Below are 20,537 nucleotides of genomic sequence, written 5' to 3'. Positions count from 1 at the left end.
ATAGTTGCAGCCCCCTTGTACTGCAGCATCTGGTGGATATAGAACAGCATCACCAGAGGGAATGAGCTGTTGCAGAAAGAGGGGGCTTTCAGCAGGAAGCATAACCCACCTAGAGTTTTCAGAAACACTTAACCTGAATCTATGCCAGGAGTGGTGTGTTCAGCAGCTACATTTCACCAGGGAGGTGGTCACTGGTCTGCAACCGAACCTGCACCTGCAAAGGAGGGTGAGAATGAAGCTACCAATGGCAATCGTGAGGTGACCACAGCGTTCAATTTCTACATCAGCAGATTCTTCTAGGATAGAGCTGGAAACATTACCATCATTTCACAATTCACCAACCATTTCTGTAACTGAGAGGTCAGAGGCCCTGTAGATCAGGAAAAGTAACTTTTATTGTCTTCTCTCGAAACCAGAAGCAGGGGGAGCAGAACTTGCCAGGATAGCAAGCCTGCTATGGTGCAGGGAGCCATCAACTGCCACATGTGGCTTTGCGGGCACCATATTGTAATGCGAGATGCTCTGAAACTATTCACTCGACGTGAAGTCATGCCCAGAGCATAATTCTGGTGAATGTAGCTATCCTGGCAACAGTTGTGATTCTTTCATCATGTGCCACTCCACAGTTCCATCATTTGAGCTACCATGTCAAGCCAGAGAGTGTCTGCTCAGTGACCAGAGCTAACCACTCTGTGTGGCTGATGACTCTGCTCTGCCAGCCCATCTTCCATGGTCAGCGCTCATAAAATAAGAGCCATCTACACTCAAAGCCATGCTGCATGAGGAATATCATAGGGCAGACTACTTGCATGCTGAATAAAGGTTCCACTGCTTGGATTACTCAAGGCAGGCTGGTGGGTGCCCTCCAGTGCTAGTCAGAGCTGATGTTCTAATTTGTTGTGTCTGTTGTATCCATGATAATCTGGTCATTATAAGTGGACGGTCCTTGCCTCCAGGGCATTAGTGACCACTTCAGGAGGAGGAGACAGCTGGCGTATCCATATTCCAGACGGGCTGTCTGTGAACATATCAAATTCCAGCACCTCTAGATGAATATCCAGACCCCTTTTGCTCAACACTTCTCTATTTTGCTATCTCTTAGTTGTGGACCATTTTAAATATCCTCTTGGCCACAATCCAGAAATAAAAGATTCCACAATATAACAATTCCAAACCAACTTTATACAACAGGGCATTCAATACTGCATACGTTACTCAACTAATCATGGTTAGTTCCTGTCTTGCAGGTGCCTTTGCCTGGCCTATTGCTCCTAGGCTGTGCAACCCCAGTGTCTGGTCAGCCGCTGTCTATCAGCCATGATGCAATCTTCCTTGATTTGGGTTTATGCATGAACTGTTTGTTGCACTGTGTGGTCCCATTTAAGATTTCTGCATGACTGTACATGTGCACATTGTAAATGGATTGCTTCTTATGTGCAGCTTGTTTGACCCCTGCACAGTAACTGTTGTGCAACCAGAAAACTGCACAGCTTAGAGGGAATGTTGCTGCCCTCTTTCAGTGAGGCAGACTGCACGTGGCCTTGCAAAAAGCCCTCCACTTCAGACTGTTATCTCCGCACAGGCGGTGGCAGTCTGGGCTGGCTCATTGATGAGCAATTGCAAGGGCTTTAGTGGAATGGTAATGGAATGGAACACATGCTGTCATCCTGAGAAGGCAGCAGGTTAGTGCTACAGTGCTTCAGCATTTCTAGTAATCTGCTGGAGTGCAGATTGCTAGACTGCTGTGAGACCCCATATTCCCTTTGAGCAGTAGTTTTCATAGGTTCATACTGCTGTCATCATGGCTGTGGGACACCAAACTTGGCTCACACGGCAACAAGCAGAGATTTCATGACCCGAGTCTGAGCTTCCACAGCAGCATTCCAACATTGGGTGGCTTCTGCATTTGCTGCAATGGAAACCAAGATCAGCTTCTTCCTGTATGCCACCCCATCAAAGTCCTCACTGGAGTCCTCTACAGAAGAACTTGTCTGTGACCTTGTTTGAGCTATCCTTGCCCCTGCTTGACTGCAGCCCACACATGCCTGGTGACGTGTGCAAATCCTGCCCCTATTTTACCCTTCTGGTATGTATAATGCCAGTATCTGGACTGATGGCTGAGTGTGTCAAATCAAGTGATGGTGTTTCTTACTTGGAGGCCTTTGGCTTTGGTGTCAGGCACCACTGGCTGACCAGGTGGCAGGTTTTTGGTGGCTAAAAGCATAAGTCTACAAGGGAGGTTTGAGGTGAGGAAAAGGACCTGAATAGAAAGCAAGAGGTGCATGGTTGCACCATCTGCACTTGTATATCAGAACAAATTGTGGGGTAAGAATGAAGTGAGATGTGAGAAGATGCATTAGGCAGGAACATGTCCTCATCCTGGATGACTTCAGTGAAGCTGCTGGCCACAGCCTCACTGATGACCACTCCAATTATCTCCAACATCCTTTCCTCCATGGGGGCTGGCACATGCAGCTGCTGGAGGCATCTAACTGTGCCACCCTGTCCTGAAAATGAGAGGGAAGTCTGTCAATAAGTATATTACAATGTGTTTGGGATGATGCTCCTGCCACAATTGACTAGATGGCATTGTGAGCAAATTGAGAGATGTGAGTGGCTTGCAACATTGTCAAGAGTGTGTGGGTAAGGTGAAGCAACATGACATTTGAGTCATGGGTGAGAGAGAATGTTGGGAGACAAGTGAAGAGGATGGTGACTTGAGTATTGCTAGTGGTACAGCTGGTAGGATATGGCATTTAAGGAAACACTCCATGACCTTAACCACCTGCTTGAAGTTATTTAACCTCTAGCAATACTGCACCCAGTCCTCCGTGATAGACTCCTGACATTGATCTCCATGAGCACCTACTTCCTCTACCTTTTGATCATTGTGGAGGGCTTCCTAGTTCCTTGAGGGAAGAGAACATACATGCACATGAGCATATGAATTAGGAGCAGGAGTAGGCCACTTGAGTCTGCTCCGCTGTTCAATAAGTTCATGGCGGATCTGATTGTAAGTTCAACCCCACATTCCTGCCTATCCCTGATTTAACCTTTCACCCCCTTGTTAATCAAGAATCTACCTAGCCCTGCCTTAAAGATATTCTAAGACTCGGTATCCACCACCACCTTTTTAAGGAAGAGAGTTCCAAAGACTCACTACCCTTGAGAGAGAAACTCTCCTCATCTCTGTCTTAAATGAGTGACCCCTTATTTTTAAACATTGACCTCTAGCTCTAGATTCTCCCACAAGAGGAAACATCCTCTCCACATCCACCCTAACGAGACCCATTAGGATCTTAAAACTTTCAATCAAGTTGCCTCTTACTCTTAACTCCAGTGGACACAAGCCTGGCCTGTCCAACCTTTCCTCATAAGACAACCTGCCCATTCCTGGTATTAGTCTAATAAACTTTGTGAACTGCTTCTAATGCATTTACATCTTTCCTTTAAGGAGACCAGTATCATATATAACACTCCAGATGTGGTCTCACCAATACCCTGTACAACAGAAGCTGTTACCTGCTTTTGTAATCACTTCCCCTCACAATAAATGATAACATTCTATTAGCTTTCCTAATTACTTGCTGTACCTGCACACTAACTTTTTGTGCTTCATGCACTAAGCCTCCCAGGTCCTTCTGAATCTCAGCTCTGCAATCTCTCACCATTTAGATAATCTTTTTTGTTCTTCCTGCCAAAATGAACAATTTCACATTGGCCCCCATACTCCATTTGCCAGGTCTTTGCCCACTCGCTTAACCTATCTGTGTCATTTTGTAGCCGTCTTATGTCCGCTTCACAATTTACCTTCCTGCCTACCTTTGTGTTGTCAGCAAATTTTAGCAACCACTCCTTCAGTCCCTTCATCCACGCCATTTACATATGTTGTAAAAAGTTGAGGCCCCGGCACTGATTCCTGTGGCACACCCTGCCAACCAGAAAAAGACCCACTTATGCCAACTTTTTGCTTTCTGTTAGCTAGCCAATCTTCTATCCATGCCAAAATGTTACCCCCCCCCCCCGCCCCCCCCAAACCTCCCTGTTGTTTGCCATTTTAACACTCCACCCTGCTCTCTTGCCCACATGTCTGTCCTTGGCTTGCTGCATTGTTCCAGTGAAGCCCAACGCAAACTGGAGAAACAGCATCTCATCTTCCGACTAGGCACTTTACAGCCTTCCGGACTGAATATTGATTCAACAACTTTAGATCTTGACCTCCCTCCTCCATCCCCACCCCTTTTCTGTTTCTTCTCCCTTCCTTTTGTTTTTTCCCAATAACTTACATAGATTTTTCTTTTCTCACCTATTTGCATTATTTTTAAATCTTGTATGCCCCCCAACCCCCACTAGAGCTATACCTTGAGTGCCCTACTATCCATTCTTAATTAGCACATTCGTTTAGATAATATCACCACCTTCAACACCTCTGTGTTCCTTTGTTCTTTTGTCTGTGAACTGAGATTTTTGCAAAGCTTGAGAATTTGAAGTACCTTACACCAACCACATTGATTGTACTTTTCGAAACATAATACAGTCTGGTTTTATATGCATCCTTGGAATTTATTTCATTATGCTTTCAGTATTTTAAGTATTTAGTGGCAACATCTTGTACATAGACTGCACTGTGCTGCAGAATATTCCACATTTATATTGCGGAATCCCAGTTTGCAAACAGCTGACACTCATTCGTGAAGGCTGTTCATTGAGAATTTGTAGTGTATTGCAAGAGATACTTCTGGAACAAGAACTAGAGGGCAGCCTGTAAGTGATTAATTAAACCTCCCAGAGAACGCTTATGTGCCAACATCCATGATTAGTGTTCACTGGCAGCTTCTAAAATCTTGGTTCTGTCTATGGCTTGAACTCAGTTGATATATCAGAACTGAGAGGATATATTAATCAGGAAAGGTTAAACAGACTAGGGACCTCTTCTCTAGAAAAGAGAAGATTCAGGTGACCTGATGGAGGTCTTTAAAACAATGAAAAGATTTGATAGGGTAGGGATGGAGAAATGTGTGGAGCCCAAACCTAGAGATCATGGCCTGGCTTTTCACAGAGGTCAGGTTCACAGTGCATTTTGCAAGCCAAGAGGGAGTGCGCAGGGTATAAGGAGAAGGCCAAAAAGGAAGCCAACCTCGGTGCATAGTTCTCCAACGCAACAGCCCAGCTCCCATTGTTGATTAAACCTCAGCTGTTGGGGAATTAAGGGATATTGGGAGTGGGAAGGAAAATGGAGTTGGAGCCCAAGATCAGCCATGATCTTTTTGAATGGCAGAGCCGGCTCGATGGGCCATATGGCCTGGTCATGCTCCTATTTCTTATGTCCTTACAGCCACTCACTCTATATGCACCATGTAGTCCTTAGGAGCCCCATACAATAGCAAAAGGAATTATTTTAAAATCATTGTGGGGTGACAGTGGCGGGGGGGGGGGGTGGGGAAGTCCTGTTTAAAAACCTTTTTAAAATATTAATTCAAACACCCTATCATTCATAATGGAAACGGGGGAAAAAGTCTCCAGTGCAAAATGAGTGTCTATTAAGTTTGTAAACAAACAAGAAACCACATCAAAGGCATATTCTGTTATTACAGCTTCTTAAAAGCTTCAATAGTTCTTGAATCCATAGACCACCAACTGAGTGGAAGCAGTTTTCAGACTTTGAAACTCAGTCATGTGTTCCTAGCGTTTGAAACTCAGCTAATAATTGTTACAGCTGTCACAACCAAACCTTCCAGCTGCATTAATGTCAAAGCAAAATACTGCAGATGCTCAAAATATGAAATAAACACTGAAAATTCCAGGAAAAATTCAACAGTCCTGGCAGCATCTGTGGAGAGAAGAACCGTTAACATTTCAGATCCAACGAGTCATCAGTTTGGACTCAATGTTAACTCTGTTCCTATCTTCACAAACATTTCCAGCTACATTGCCTGAAATTGACACAGTAGAATGGTGTCCAATTTCCATTATAAAGCAGAATGCCTGTCAGAAGAGGTGAGTGCGTATTGCACTCAAGGCTTCCCAACCTGCCAAAGGCCACATGAAAATGGTGTGGGTTTTTTAAAATTATTCTTCTACAGGATGTGGGTGTTGCTGGCTAGGCCAGTTTTTATTGCCCCATCACTAATCGCTTCCTTCAAAAGGTGGTGGTGGGCCACCTTCTTGAACTGCTGCAGCCCATGTGGTGGTGTAGCTACACTTAGTGCTGTGAGCAAGGGTGTTCCAAGATCTTGACAAAGCAGTAGTGAAGGAACGACAGTATCCTTCCAAGTCAGGATGGTGTCTGGCTTTGAGGGGATCTTGCAGGTGGTGGTTTTCCTGTGCATATATTGCCCTTGTCCTTCTAGGTGGTAGAAGTTACAGGTTTGGAAGGTGCTCTTGATGAGTTGCTGCAGTGCATCATGTAGGTGGTACACACTGTTGCCACTGTGCGTCACTGTTGGAGGGAGTGAATTTTGAAGGTGGTGGATGGATTGCCAATCAAAGGGGCTGCTTTGTGCTGGATGATGTAAGCTTCTTGAGTGTTGTGGGAGCTGCGCTCATCCGGGCAAGCGGGGAGTATTCCATCACACTCCTGACTTGTGCTTTGTAGATGGCTTTGGTGAGTCAGGAGGTGAGTTACACTCCACAGAATTTCCAGCCCCTGCTCTGCTCTTGTAGCCACAATATTTATATGGCTGGCCCAGTTCAGTTTCTGGTCCATGGTAACCCCCAGGATGTTGTTAGTGGGGGATTCAACGATGGTAATGTCTTTGAATGTTCAGAGGAGATGGTTAGGTTCTCTCTTATTGGGAGATCATCATTGCCTGGCGCTTGTGGCATGAATGTTGCTTGCCACTTGTCAGCCCAAGCCTGGATATTGTCCAGGTTTTGCTGCATATAGGCACGGACTGCTTCAGTACCTGAGGAGTTGTGAATGGTGCAGAACATTGTGCAACATCCCCACTTCTGACCTTATGGCAAAGGGACCTCGCATGCGAATTATTTTTCTAGCAAAAAAAATTAAGTTCAGTGTTAGGCAATCTGATTCACACCACCATTAGGAGACAAAAATCTAGCCCCATTAAGTATAAGAGGCACTAATAAATGTATGAGGGAATTCTTTACCCAGGGTGTACTACCATAAGCAAATAGCAAATAACATTGATGCATTTAAGGGGAAGTTAGATAGGCACTTAAGGAAAAAGCAGTAATGAGGTATGTTGATAGCCTTCTTTTATCCTTCTTCTTCTAATTCTATGTGGAACATAAATAATGGCTTAGACCAGTTGGGCCGAATTACCTATTTCTTTGCTGTACACTCTGATGTGAAATTGTAATGTTCACCTTTCTCAGCACATACAGTACAAACAGTTTTAAAATTTGTTGGTGCACATCTCTTTTGGACACTGTGCAAATAAGGTGACTGATCACACTCTCCACCTCACCCTCTATATAAGCACTTTAACTTGCACAAGATTTCACTGGCATCTAATTACCTTTTCATCTTCACCATGCACATTTCCATTCCCACCTGCATCCTACATTTTTCTTCCCTGGGAAAAATACTGTTCCTAACTCTGACTAATGCCCCTTTCACCTCCTTACTTGCTTTCTTGAAATTCATCACCCTTAGCGATACTGATATTGATACTCTACTGATCTACGCAAGATCTCCCTTCTGGCATCTTGCTTGGGCTCTCTTTGCTCTTAGGCCACTGCCACAATTTGCTTTAAATCCTGTGGGACTGATTGTTCACCTTTAGTATTCACCTTTCAGCTATTAAATGGATCTGACTTCTTTTGGAAAAATGTACTTTATTTCATATTCAACTGATCCAAATTATATCTGATGCATTCCAGAAGGGACTTATGTTGTTTTCCCTTCCGTGAGCCATTAGTGGAATGTTCTGTAGTTACTATACTCCCCCAGAAGCCAGAGTGACCTCATGAAACGTAGAGATAAAAACAAAAAAACTGCGGATGCTGGAAATCCAAAACAAAAACAGAATTACCTGGAAAAACTCAGCAGGTCTGGCAGCATCGGCGGAGAAGAAAAGAGTTGACGTTTCGAGTCCTCATGACCCTTCGACAGAACTTGAGTTCGAGTCCAAGAAAGAGTTGAAATATAAGCTGGTTTAAGGTGTGTGTGTGTGGGGGGGCGGAGAGATAGAGAGACAGAGAGGTGGGGGGGGTGTGGTTGTAGGGACAAACAAGCAGTGATAGAAGCAGATCATCAAAAGATGTCAACAACAATAGTACAATAGAACACATAGGTGTTAAAGTTAAAGTTGGTGATATTATCTAAACGAATGTGCTAATTAAGAATGGATGGTAGGGCACTCAAGGTATAGCTCTAGTGGGTTTTTTTTTACAATGGAAATAGGTGGGAAAAGGAAAATCTTTATAATTTATTGGAAAAAAAAAGGAAGGGGGAAACAGAAAGGGGATGGGGATGGGGGAGGGAGCTCACGACCTCATCTTCCGACTAGGGACTTTACAGCCTTCCGGACTGAATATTGAATTCAACAACTTTAGATAATATCACCAACTTTAACTTTAACACCTATGTGTTCTATTGTACTATTGTCGTTGACATCTTTTGATGATCTGCTTCTATCACTGCTTGTTTGTCCCTACAACCACACCCCCCCCCTCCACCTCTCTGTCTCTCTATCTCTCCGCCCCCCACACACACACCTTAAACCAGCTTATATTTCAGCTCTTTCCTGGACTCGAACTCAAGTTCTGTCGAAGGGTCATGAGGACTCGAAACGTCAACTCTTTTCTTCTCCGCCGATGCTGCCAGACCTGCTGAGTTTTTCCAGGTAATTCATGAAACGTAGTCCCGTTGCACCATACGTGTAAATCAAACAAAGCCACAGTGATTAATTGCAGTTTCAATTATTTGCAATGGGGCACAGATTTGAAGTGATTAGCAAGAGAACCAGAGGCAACATGAGGGAAAGCCTTTTTTCTCAATGCAAGTGGCTCTGGTTGGAATGCACTGCCTCATTGGATGGTAAATACAGATAGATGAGTCGCCTTCAAAATGGAATTGAATAAATACTTGAAGGAGAAAAAATTGCAGAGATGTAGTGAAAGAGCAGGGAAATGAAAGTAATTGGATTGTTCCAAGTGCTGGCGCATACTTATGACCCAAATAACAACAACAAACTTAGCAGAGATAAGATAACAAAAAAATACAAACTACAGAATTCCTGGGCTTTTCCTCTCTTGTACATGATTTTATGCAGTATTTTTATTATTCTCTGTACAATTATACACATTTGGCAGGACTTGTAAATTCTGCCAGTTTCACATCCATCAAATCGTTTGCATAACAAAAGATAGTCATAATAAGCAGGTAGCCAAATGGGGACTTTCTATTGATTGCTCCTTTTTTTCTCTTTTTCTTTCTCTCTTGTGACTTACCTTGGATGTTCATAATCTATCACTCATGCTATTAGCAGAGGGATTTACAGATCTTGTGCAGTGGATGCTGCACATTGTTACTTTATTATCTCCAATCTATTGGGAGATAACAGACCACCACATTTTAAGAAGTTATATAAACATTTCATTTAAGCTAAGCACATGTCTGACTTTGCAAATGGTTGCTTTGTAATTCTGATAATTCGAAAATAGACAAAAGGGGCTAGCTTTCCTAATGTTCCTTTTTTACATGCAGGCTGGTAAATGGAATTGGGCATTATATATAAATTTACTGACAAAAGCTGTAAACACACAAACTCCTATCTAAATATTGTATCCACAAGTGGTGCCTTAGAGAAACTAGGCTTAACTAGAGATATTTCTATACAGTTTTGCTTTCCACTTACTTGAAATTTATCATTGGTGACCTTGATTTATTTTAAAACTATATCAGATTAATTAACATGATCATAAAGTTGGATCTGCCATTTTGCTCTCTTGTTGCTTTGACTGGATTCAGATCAGTCGGAGTATTAAATGTTTCCATGTATGGCTGGGACTAGGAGTTTCAAAGCTGACATGCAGGTTTTGGGATAATAACTTTTGTGAGTGTATCGTATTCACTTCCTACTGTTTGTGTAGAGAAAAGCTGCAGCTATAAAGTGGTGCTTCTCAAATACTTTGAGCCAGCCTCTTGCTTCCCACTGAATTTATTTTCTAATCGGAGGTGGAGTAAGAAATCTTGGGATAGCTTTCTCTGCAATTATTTTTCATAGACTGGCTCATATTTTCAGCATTTTGGTGAATCACAAATGTCACTGAAGAATTCGGGTCTCTATCTATTGCATTTCTTATTATAAACAAGCCTCTGCTCCTTTATCTTGATGGTATTGTAAACCTACAAAAATATGAATCTGGCTAAGATATTTTAAAATAAAGTGAACTTTTTTTGAATTGTGATAAACTGTGGGTCCAGGTTATTAACTTATTGAGAGTGGGCTGTTAGCAACCAAACATTTCTAATGATCATAAGACCTGTATGCATGTATTTGTTAGCCCAGCTCTGTCCATATTAAAATAAAGCATGAATTAAGAACCTTGCATGTGGACTATGTAAATCTGCCATATCCTCCTTAATCTTGAGGGGAATTTCTGAAAATTTCTTCAATTCCTAAATCCAGTCATACTAAATGCCCTCCTTTTGCAAACAAAAAACTGTTGTATGGTATAGCAGTCTGTAGTTTTCAAACCAAAATATGCAACAATCCTAAATAATCAAGTCAGTACTTGCACAATAGTATTCTTGTTGGAAAATCCTAGTTCTGCAAGATAAACTGGTTTTGTTGGTGGGGGGAGGAGGGGGTTCAGGGTTTAAAAAAAGTAAATCTTCATATCTTTCAAATCACTGATTAAAAAAATTCATTATCATTTGCCTTGATTAAATATGTTGTTTCTGTAGAAGTTGCAATGTTCAGTCTCTAAGACTGCTCAATAATTGTTTCAAAGCGATGTCCATATCATTGAAAATCATATTGGCACAACATTCCCAGAACTATCTCCGTAATGGGCATTTCTCAAACATTTGTCCGATCAATTAATAAGACAGCTCTGGAGTCCTTCCATCTGGATAGTTTGTCCGGTGCCTTCACTCTCTGCAGCAGCTCTAGGCTGCTTTATGTGAGCTATTGAAAGATGAACAGATTGTATACACCAGTCAAAATTCAAAACTCCATTATTCAGTAGTAAAAAAATATTGCTGTGAAGGCTACTAATGGACCTGCACCACTTAGCGATTATTTACCAAAGGATGGATTGTAATGTTAAAATCCCATTTCTGTACCATATTGAATGATTTTAATGTAATTCAGTTCAAACCAAAGTCTAACTGTAACTTTCTCTTTCAGCATGTCTTGCCTTGTTGGTCACGGTGCAGGAGACCCAACGTGTGGCAATGCTTTTTTCCTCCATTGCTCTAAGATGTGATTATTCAACATCCTCTCAGTCTCAGGATGTCGTTGTCACTTGGCGTTTCAAGTCATTTTGCAAAGATCCTATAATGGAGTACTATTCTTCATGTAAGTATTACTATTGAACATTTCCTGATTTCCTTTTCCCATTTCTTACTGCCTTTTGACTAATCTTTGGAATAATCTTTAGCAATCTTATATTTAACGAGTTTTAAATTGGTTGAAATAATGTTTTTTTTAAACACTGAATAAAGGGACCAAGCTGGTATTTTATACTCATTTTGTGACAAGTATTGAAACTAAGTCCTGCTGCTTTATAGTATACTGACTATTGTTGAATGCATGCTAAATACCCAACTTCAGAAGCACTGATGTGTAAGACTATATTCCCCATCTCTCCTGAGGGCACTGTTTGCTACTGGAGGCACCAATAGCTTCTGATACCTTGTGTAAGTGACCGTTCTTCATATATGAGGACAGGCAGTGAGTGTTGTAAACCAAATATTATGGATGTTGAAAATCTGAAATAAAATCAGAAAATGCTGGAAATACTCAGCAAGTCAGGCTATATCTGAGAACAGAGAAGCAAAGTTAACATTAACAGGTTGATAACTCTATTTGTTGAACAGTTGTAAACTGTTCATTTGAGAGAGGGAAGAGGTGGAACAAGTTCAAGTCGTTGAATGGCCTACTGTTGGTCTTATGTTACCATCACAAGATTTTGCCAAACCTGTGTGAGAGCATCATCATGTTCCTGTATCCTAAACATAATATTTTTACACAGTTTACATTTATGTCATCTCTCTTCTTCAGGTCAAATGCCATTTGTCCTTATGTTCTTGTAAAGTGACTGTTTTAGAAACCAGCTCCCACTTGAATAAACAGACTCAGTAGGTCATTTGGTGAAGGAAAAGGCTATCTTTCGGTAGTAAATGTTCAGCTATGCAACAGCACCATCTGATGTGAAAACATGGAAATACAGCACAAATGTGTGTGAGCAGTACCTGTTTAATAGAATCATGCCATAGGATCATATTATTCAAGTGCTTCATACTAAAATAAAGTGTTACTATTTATCATTGCGAGTTTATATAAATTTCAGATGTTTGTATCTTGCATTTCTAGAGATTTTAAATTTCAGTAGTTAGTAATAAGAATGAGACAAAATATACAGGAATGTTTTAAGCACTAAGTTCACTAAGAATGTTTAAGCACTAAGCAGCCTGCATTTATCTGATTGCTTTTAACTTGCTGGTATTATTTCATGATTATTACTGTTGTTTTTACTGAAAGAAAGAGGTATTGAAAATGGAAATGTAGCACACTGCTCTGAATATTGGACAAGGATGATTATCTCAGATCTACAGTAGTTCTAATATTTACAGGGTCAGTTTGACATAGTTGGCAACATTTTCATCTGAGTCAAAGTTTCGGATCAAATTTCACTTCCGGATTTTAACATGCTTCACACTGTATTCAAGGGAGTTCTTCATTGTTGAGATGCCATACTTTATATGAACCTAAGCTTGTTCCACTGGTTCAAGTAGATATTGAAGGTCAGATAATACTATTTGAAGGAAGGCAGAGAATTATCCCAGGGTCCTGTTCAACATGCCTCATTCAACATGGAGCAAAGCTACCTTGTAGTGTTGGTAACCTTGTGGTATGTTGGGTGCAAAATGGCTGCTGTGGTAGACCATAGAATAAATGCATTGTCAATTTTTAAAAATAAATTTATTTGTGATGTGTTTTGGGACATTTTGGGAGTCTTGATGGGATGTTTTATAAATGCAAATTTGTTCACGTACCTTGATAATCCATAATTAGGGTTTCCACTTCTGGTTGGAAATATTGTTATAGGTTTTATCACATGATGACCTCCTGCCAATCACCTTATCTCCGCTATTAGTTGCCTGACATGTCCATGAAGTGCATTCCTTTGCCAGTAGGAAAATGAATAGACTTTTCATTACTCAATTGGATGATTTTTGACTCTGTCAACAGCATTTTCCTATGTCCAATATTTTTGGGTAACTAGTGAACAAAAGTGTTCAAAGGCTTTTGTTTTTTAAAGCATAATTATTTATTGTTCTTTTGATTTCTCTCCTGGATTGCTCTTGGCCAGTGTACTGGAAATTGACCTTTAATTCCTGGAAACTGTAAGACAGATCTGGACTGTTGGCAACCCTTTCTATCATTGAAAAGCTATTTATCATTTGAGGTACAAACATTCTAATTTACATTCACTAGTGTAAAAAGTGAACACGAAATGGAGTAAAATAGAGAATAGTTTGCGAAGATACTGAGGTGAAGGAGGCATTATCAATGCAAAAATAATGTAATAGCTGTCAAAAATGAGAATATAAAGGACACTGCAGTTTGACAAACTAGTTTTTATCAACAATTTGAGTTGTCACTTTAATCAGTTGAGGACAAAAAGATGGCTATAAAACTGTTGGTTTGACACGCATGCAAAACTGAAGTAAACATGTAATAATCACAGGGAACCCCAATGGTAGAGAGAAGAGATGATGAACAAACAAGTGAGAACTGAAAGTGCTAGCAATTCTCCAAAGCTTCCATCTTGTCATGTGAATTAGTTTATTCTGAATCACAGAATTGTTATGGCACAGAAAGAGGCCATTTGGCCCATGTCTGCAGCAGCTTTCCAAATGATCAACTCACTTAGTGCTATTCTCTCACCTCCACATAAACCTGCATATTCTTCCTTTTCGAATAAAAGTCTAATTATCTTTTGAATGCTTTGATTGAACCTGTCTCCATTGCATTCAGTGCATTCCAAACCTTTAACTGTTTACCGTATGCAAACGTTTTTCTATCACTTTGCTTCTTTTGCCGGTTACTTTTAAATCTCTGTCCTCTTGTTCTCAATCATTTCACGAGTAGGAGCAACTTCTTCTCTACACTGTCTAGACCCCTCATGATTTTGAACACCTCTGTCAAATCCCCTTTCACCCACCGTTTCTGCAAGGAAAGCAGTCCTAACACCTCCAATATATCTTCACAACCAAAGTTCCTCAAATTTATTTAGCAGTGCCTCAGATTTGATCAGAAACAAATTCTGTTAATTGTATAGTTGACCTTTTGCTGTATCTATTCGAAGGTCAGGCAAGTTACTGTTGTGCAATACCCAGCAAGAGAAAGCTTTGAACTAGATGAAGAATTAAGTAGAAGCAAAAAAAAATAAAAGCATCTTAATGTTATTTTAAAAGATACAGTAGGTAATTTTGTCCCATGAGAAATAGCAAAATTAAAACTACACTTGTCAAATAAGGAAGCCAGAAATCAGCCACATGATGAGAAGAATTCTAAATGAGAAGAATTCGTGCACACTGCAAGTCATACAAGAATCTCTGCTGAAGGAGTATTGATGTTAGATAGTGGAAAGTCAGGCTGTTGATGGTAAGAAGGTCAAAGGGATTTTTACTACATTTGAAATAGGTGAGGGCTTGTATCTAAGGACTAAGTTTAAGTAGGTCCTTTTTCATTAAGACGGTAAAAATATTATAGGGATCAGAAATTAGCAGATTTAAAAATTTTATCAATATATTAGGGTTAGGTTACCTAGATTAAATTTCAGATTGCATCAAGCTGGTTTGGAAATGTATTAATGTATAGGGAAGTTTGTAAAGCAAAACCTTTGAAGCAATTCAAAGCATTAAGGGGTTGAGATAGTGACCAGCGAATCATTTAAGAGAAAAGAGAGAAATATTTGAAAGAGAAACAACAGCACGGCTTTGGGAAGAGTGCAGAGCAATTGAATTCATTTTGGATCGTCAGAGTTGGTATAGAGTTGGTGATGCAGCGAATGGCTACCTTCTCTACTGCTGTAGTTCTGTAATCTTCTGAAAGGCAGTTGAATTGCACCTTGGAAGGATTTACATAATCCCAGCGGTTGCTGATGCTTGTGTAACAGGCCATAGCCCACTAATTTCAGGAAAAGTAGAAGAAAGAAATAGGTAATTCTCTTTGATTTGTGATTAATTTTCTTTTTCTCTTCCAGCATACATTGCTATGTTGAGCATGGGCCAGGATCCAACCAATGACTGCCATGATGACCAGCGGACTGTGCGAATTGTTATTCAGAAACGGGGACAGAATGAGCCGATATTGGGGCATGACTACAGACAAAGGAAGATTACCATTCAGAACAGTAAGCATCACGTTAAGACCGACCGCCCTCCCTCTCTCTCTCTACCAGCCATTGTAAAGTATTTGTTTGTGGTGTTATAAGATCACACTCTATGATGCTATTAGCTGACAAGTTTCACCTGTGTTCTATTAGCACTAGGGATCTACATGCTAGGCATAGCATAGTTAAGATCTTGCCAGCTTCAATGACATTGTTAAATACTTGCTCTCTATATACATTTTTATCAGAATATCCCAATTATCAGAGAGTCCCCATTAAAGAAACAGTTCCTTGGCATTTTGAAAGAAGCCATGTTAGTGCAAGAGAAAGGTGCTCAGTGAAATCCCACTTTACTACAAATTACCATCTACCCTATCATCCAGCATAAGACTCATGCGAGTTGCAAGTCATGGATCTGTCATGTTCCAGACATCACACTGTTGCAGAAACCAATCACAAAAACAGTCATTGACTTGGAGCCTGAAACTTAAAACTATCCTCTACTTCAGCAGCTTACAACCAAATGCAAGTACTTGGATTTGTCTGATTATAGTAGTGGCCTTGAAGGGATAGGCCAGGTTTGTAAGTAAGCATAAAACTGCATTCTAGACACAAGACTATTGTGCAGCAATGCCAATGGTGACCCTACCAGTTGTTTGAATAAAACTAAGATGGAAATGAAAAATATCATGGCAGACGTTTTCTTTAAAATGGCATTAGAATTTATTGCTAGGAATATCAACGGATCTTTCAGGCTTTGAGACTTCCAAGGTTATTTCAAGACCTCATTGCCCGGAGGGGTGGGAGGAGATTGGGGCAGTGGGGACAGGATGGATCATTTCATTGTGGAATCGGTGCCTTTATAAATACCCATCAAAAGGAACTAAAATTCAATAGGATCCTGAGATACCTGATACAATGCCTTTTGTTGAATTTCCCTCCCTACTCTATTCTATTTGCTGAACTTGTGTCCTAACATTACCTTAAGCTGTTTGTCAAATGTCACAACTCTTCCACTGACTACCATTCAACACCCAATGTCGTCATCCTGCCCCCACCCCACACCCTCTCTCAATGTTTGATGTCACCTTTATATGATGATCATAATATTGCACAGGAAAAGTTGAGCTATGAATTGTTGCCAGCTGTGCTGCCATTGAAAGTATCATAACTATCTGGAGAAAAGTGATAACCATTATCCATTTCAATCAAGCACAAGTGAGAGATCAATATCCTTCTGCTTTAGGATGCCGAGTGGCACTTTGTGGACAACCCAAGTTCAAACACTACCCAGGCAGCAAAACCAAAGGGTTGTTACTGACCCAGGATGAAATGAAATGAAATACTTTTCAGAGTCCATTTATTTAGTTAATGGTAGAAAATTACTCTGTCAAATCTGCATCAATTAATAATTCAATCTGGATCAATTTTGTGTAATGTGCACGTATTTACTTTTATAGGAGCTGACCTGTGGATTACTGAAGTGATGTGGTGGGACCATGGTGTTTATTTCTGCACTGTTGAGGCACCAGGAGACACGACGGGGGATTCGGACAAAGAAGTTCGACTTATTGTTTTGCGTATGTTTCAATCTGTTTGTGTGTTAAGCTCTTTTTCTGAATTATCAATTCATATAATTACGTCACTTCACTAAAATATATCTGCAGCATCATAATGACTTAAATCATCATTATCTATTTGTTTAATTATATTGATTTGCTCAAATCTTTAATGATTGTCACTGTAACAGGTAGGAAAAGTTACTAATAATCGGTAGCCAGCAATCCACACTGAAGCAGCCAGTCTAATTTCTTAATTTTCCTTCAAACAACCAGTTTAAAACCAACTGTTACCTCAAAACCAAAACTTCTCCAAATGCTTTAAGTAACCATGTGTGTTTCCTACAAAACTAACTTTTAAACAGATAAAGTAACAGACCCTATTTTGCTGTCAAAATAATGGTGAGGCTGATGGCTCTCGGTTATTTGTGTAAACAGTACAGCAACTTCAGAAAGAAGCAAATGGAGTAAAGTGTGAATATCCAAATGCTTTTACCCAAGATATGCCGCTCTACCATTAGCTTTGTGAAAACAACTTTTCATTATCTACCTCACCATTTAAATGTCTTAAAAGTTGCTCAATATTTGCACAGTAGATACAAGCTAAACCTGCTATAGATATTGAAGGCTAGAGAGTGAGAGTACCCTTTTAAAACCATGATAAGTGTTAATGACTGCCAATCAACTTCTCTGGCACAGAAAAGTAATGATTGTAAGTGTAACATCTCATTCTTTCATGCTACGAATTGTTTTGGGAGACTTTTTAAAAAATGTCAATTTTTTTAAAATTAGCTTTTCCTCTCCTTGTTCTCTCTCAATTCAATCTTTCTGCCCTTCTCTTTAATCCTCTTTCTGCACCTGAGTTGATATCAAATTCACCCTCCTTCTGTTTATTTACTAATCCTCAAATCTTGGTTAAGGAGATATCATGTTTCCCACACTGCACTGTTATCAGTTTGCAGTTTCAGCATCTTACTTGGGGGGAAAATTAGTTAGAGCTGTAGGGTGCGGGGGCAAGTCTGTCTAACAATAGCTGCCATTAGATTCCCTGCTACAGCAAAATCTAGCCCGTTTTGTGACATAAATATTTATAAATATCGCATAATTTGGAGAGAAATGACATCGGGCAGAATTTCCCAGTCCCTTGGTGGCGTGTTTGCCGCCTGTAAAGTTCCCAGGGTGGCCCTCCCACCACCCTGTCCATAATTTTCCTGTGGGGGGTGTTGGGAACAAGGACTCGGGTGGCTGGTCCACCTACCTCCTCCCAATTGAGGCCCATAAGTGGCCAATTATTGACCAGTAAAGGGGCACTTTCTGCCCTGCCTCAATTTTGATGCTGGCAGGAGGAGTTCAGGGGCAGTGGGGAAGCTCAGCAGGCCACCCTGCTCATGCCTCAGATGTAAGGGAGGGGGAGCGCCTCCCTCAAGGCCCCCTTTCCACATTGGGCACACCCCTGCTGGTGTTTCCTGCACCCTGGTCCTGGCCCCTCCATCATGACCTGCATACTCCTTTCTCCAATGCCCTCTCCCACCCGTTGGGCCTCACTCAACCTCTCCCCTCTGTGTAAGGCCCCCAACTTATCTGGTCCTTAGGTTACTGGGACTTTGAATCTGGAAACTGCTTGTAGTCCCAATCCTTGCCACTGCTACAGACGGTGCTGTTGGGACTACAGAACTGCTGACTAATCAGGTTGGGTGGCAGCTCTCTTAGGCAGGAATTCCACCCTTCCCTTGGGCAGAAGTTCTGCCTCCAGCCAAGTGTTAAATGGCGGCAGGGCTGCCTTGATTGGCAGGGATGTGTTCCTCGCCAACTCTTCAGTGGAAGGGTGAGGATAACTCCCATCTGAAAAAATCCTGCCCTTTAAATTGTGCATCATGTTGCAATTGGTAGTGCCTCAGGAATTTTCCCTCACGTAGGCATGAGGATATTGCTATTTGAATAGTTGGAATAACTTCAGTTAGATGTCTTGAGAGTGCTCTCGTAACTATCTCATGGCTCCCAATACGTGCACATGCTTGGAAAATTGTAGTTTGGACAGGTGTCAGTGAATCAGTCAGCCACAGTTACACATTTATTCATGGTAATCTACATTCCTCTTTAACGCAATACAATGGTGAATACTGACCAAACCAATTGTGCATAACAACATATAGAAATAAAGGCAAGAGAGAGGATTCATAGAAAGAGTTTTTCAGCGCAACAAGTCTACTTGTGAATGTACATTTACTGCATTTGTTTTATGAAAAAGTATTTGTATAATTTGAAAGGGATTGCTCTCTTGAAAATACATCTCCTCACTCAAACTAAGCAGAACACAATGTATTAAGCAGAACACTGGGAGTCCTTCACTGCAATAGATTCTTCTGCAATACTGTCTATTAATTCCTATCTTTTTTCTTTGTTTCAGATTGGCTTACGGTGATATTTATTATCATGGGTATCCTGCTATTATTCATATTGATTAGTATCTGTTGGTGCCAGTGCTGCCCACAAAAGTGCTGCTGTTATCTCCAATGCATCTGCTGCCCAAAACGTTGTTGTTGTCCAGAGGAAGGTAAAAGCTGTCTTTTTTCAATTAATTATCTTCCTTCTACACCTCCCCCTACAAAGGTAGCTAATGACATGGAAGAATTTACAGCTATCAATCCAATGACTATTTGGCTATCATAGTGTAAATTAAGGTAAAGGTATATTTCTAACAATTTGGAATTCATCATGAATTTTTTTCCTTCGTTCTTGAGACATAGTCATCACTGAAAAGGCCAGTTTTATTGCCCATCCCTACCTGTCTTTGCATAACACCATGGCTTGCTAGCAAGCCAGGCCATTTCAGAGGGCAATTAAGAGTCAACCCACATTGATGTGGGGCTGGAGTAACATGTAGGCCAAACTGGGTAGCGGCAATATCTTTCCTTCATGAAAAAACATTAGTGCCACGATCCACAATCATTTCATACTAAACCAAACTTTTATTTTCAGATTTAAAAAGAAACTGAATTCCAATTCTTGAAGGATGATGGAATTTAAATTCATGTTCACTTATCTGAATTATTAACCCAGGCATCTAGATTGCTAGTACCAGTTGGACTGAATAGCCTGTTTCTGTGCTGTAAATTATATATAATCTGCTGATTTTTGGGCCAGTGCTAGGGAGAAAGGCAACAAATCATTGTAAAAACTAGTTCACTAATGTTCTCTCTGGACTGTGTGACTCCTTTACCATGATATTTGGCTAACTCTTAATGCCTTCTGAGGTAGCCCAGCACACCATTTGGTTGTTCAGGTCAGTACTACATGGACTTTAGCTCATGTTGCTCACATTCCAAAAATAAATGAAGAGTTGACAGTAGAAAGTATTTCAAAGATCAAAGACAATGTAGAGAATTTTCCAACATTCTCCTTCTCCATTTATGGTGATGAAAGTGTGTGTGCAGTGAAGTG

At 40.7% G+C, this 20,537-nt stretch overlaps 1 protein-coding gene across 2 annotated transcripts in view; it reads left to right on the top strand.

Moving 5' to 3' along the window:
• The window catches only part of LOC121290768 (immunoglobulin-like domain-containing receptor 1), a 60,707-nt gene that overhangs the window by 25,093 nt on the left and 15,077 nt on the right, over positions 1 to 20,537 (top strand). The window contains exons 2-5 of one of the 2 annotated variants that reach the window (XM_041211660.1): positions 11,322 to 11,492; positions 15,409 to 15,558; positions 16,998 to 17,117; positions 19,504 to 19,650. In XM_041211660.1, the coding sequence (XP_041067594.1) occupies positions 11,322 to 11,492; positions 15,409 to 15,558; positions 16,998 to 17,117; positions 19,504 to 19,650 (588 nt within the window). Of the gene's footprint in view, positions 1 to 11,321; positions 11,493 to 12,252; positions 12,374 to 15,408; positions 15,559 to 16,997; positions 17,118 to 19,503; positions 19,651 to 20,537 lie in introns of those variants that run through there. The other variant, XM_041211661.1, reaches the window with a different exon arrangement.

The sequence above is a fragment of the Carcharodon carcharias genome, chromosome 18 (assembly GCF_017639515.1).
Source record: "Carcharodon carcharias isolate sCarCar2 chromosome 18, sCarCar2.pri, whole genome shotgun sequence".
Taxonomy (NCBI): domain Eukaryota; kingdom Metazoa; phylum Chordata; class Chondrichthyes; order Lamniformes; family Lamnidae; genus Carcharodon; species Carcharodon carcharias.
This window is presented reverse-complemented; position numbering and strand designations above follow the sequence as displayed.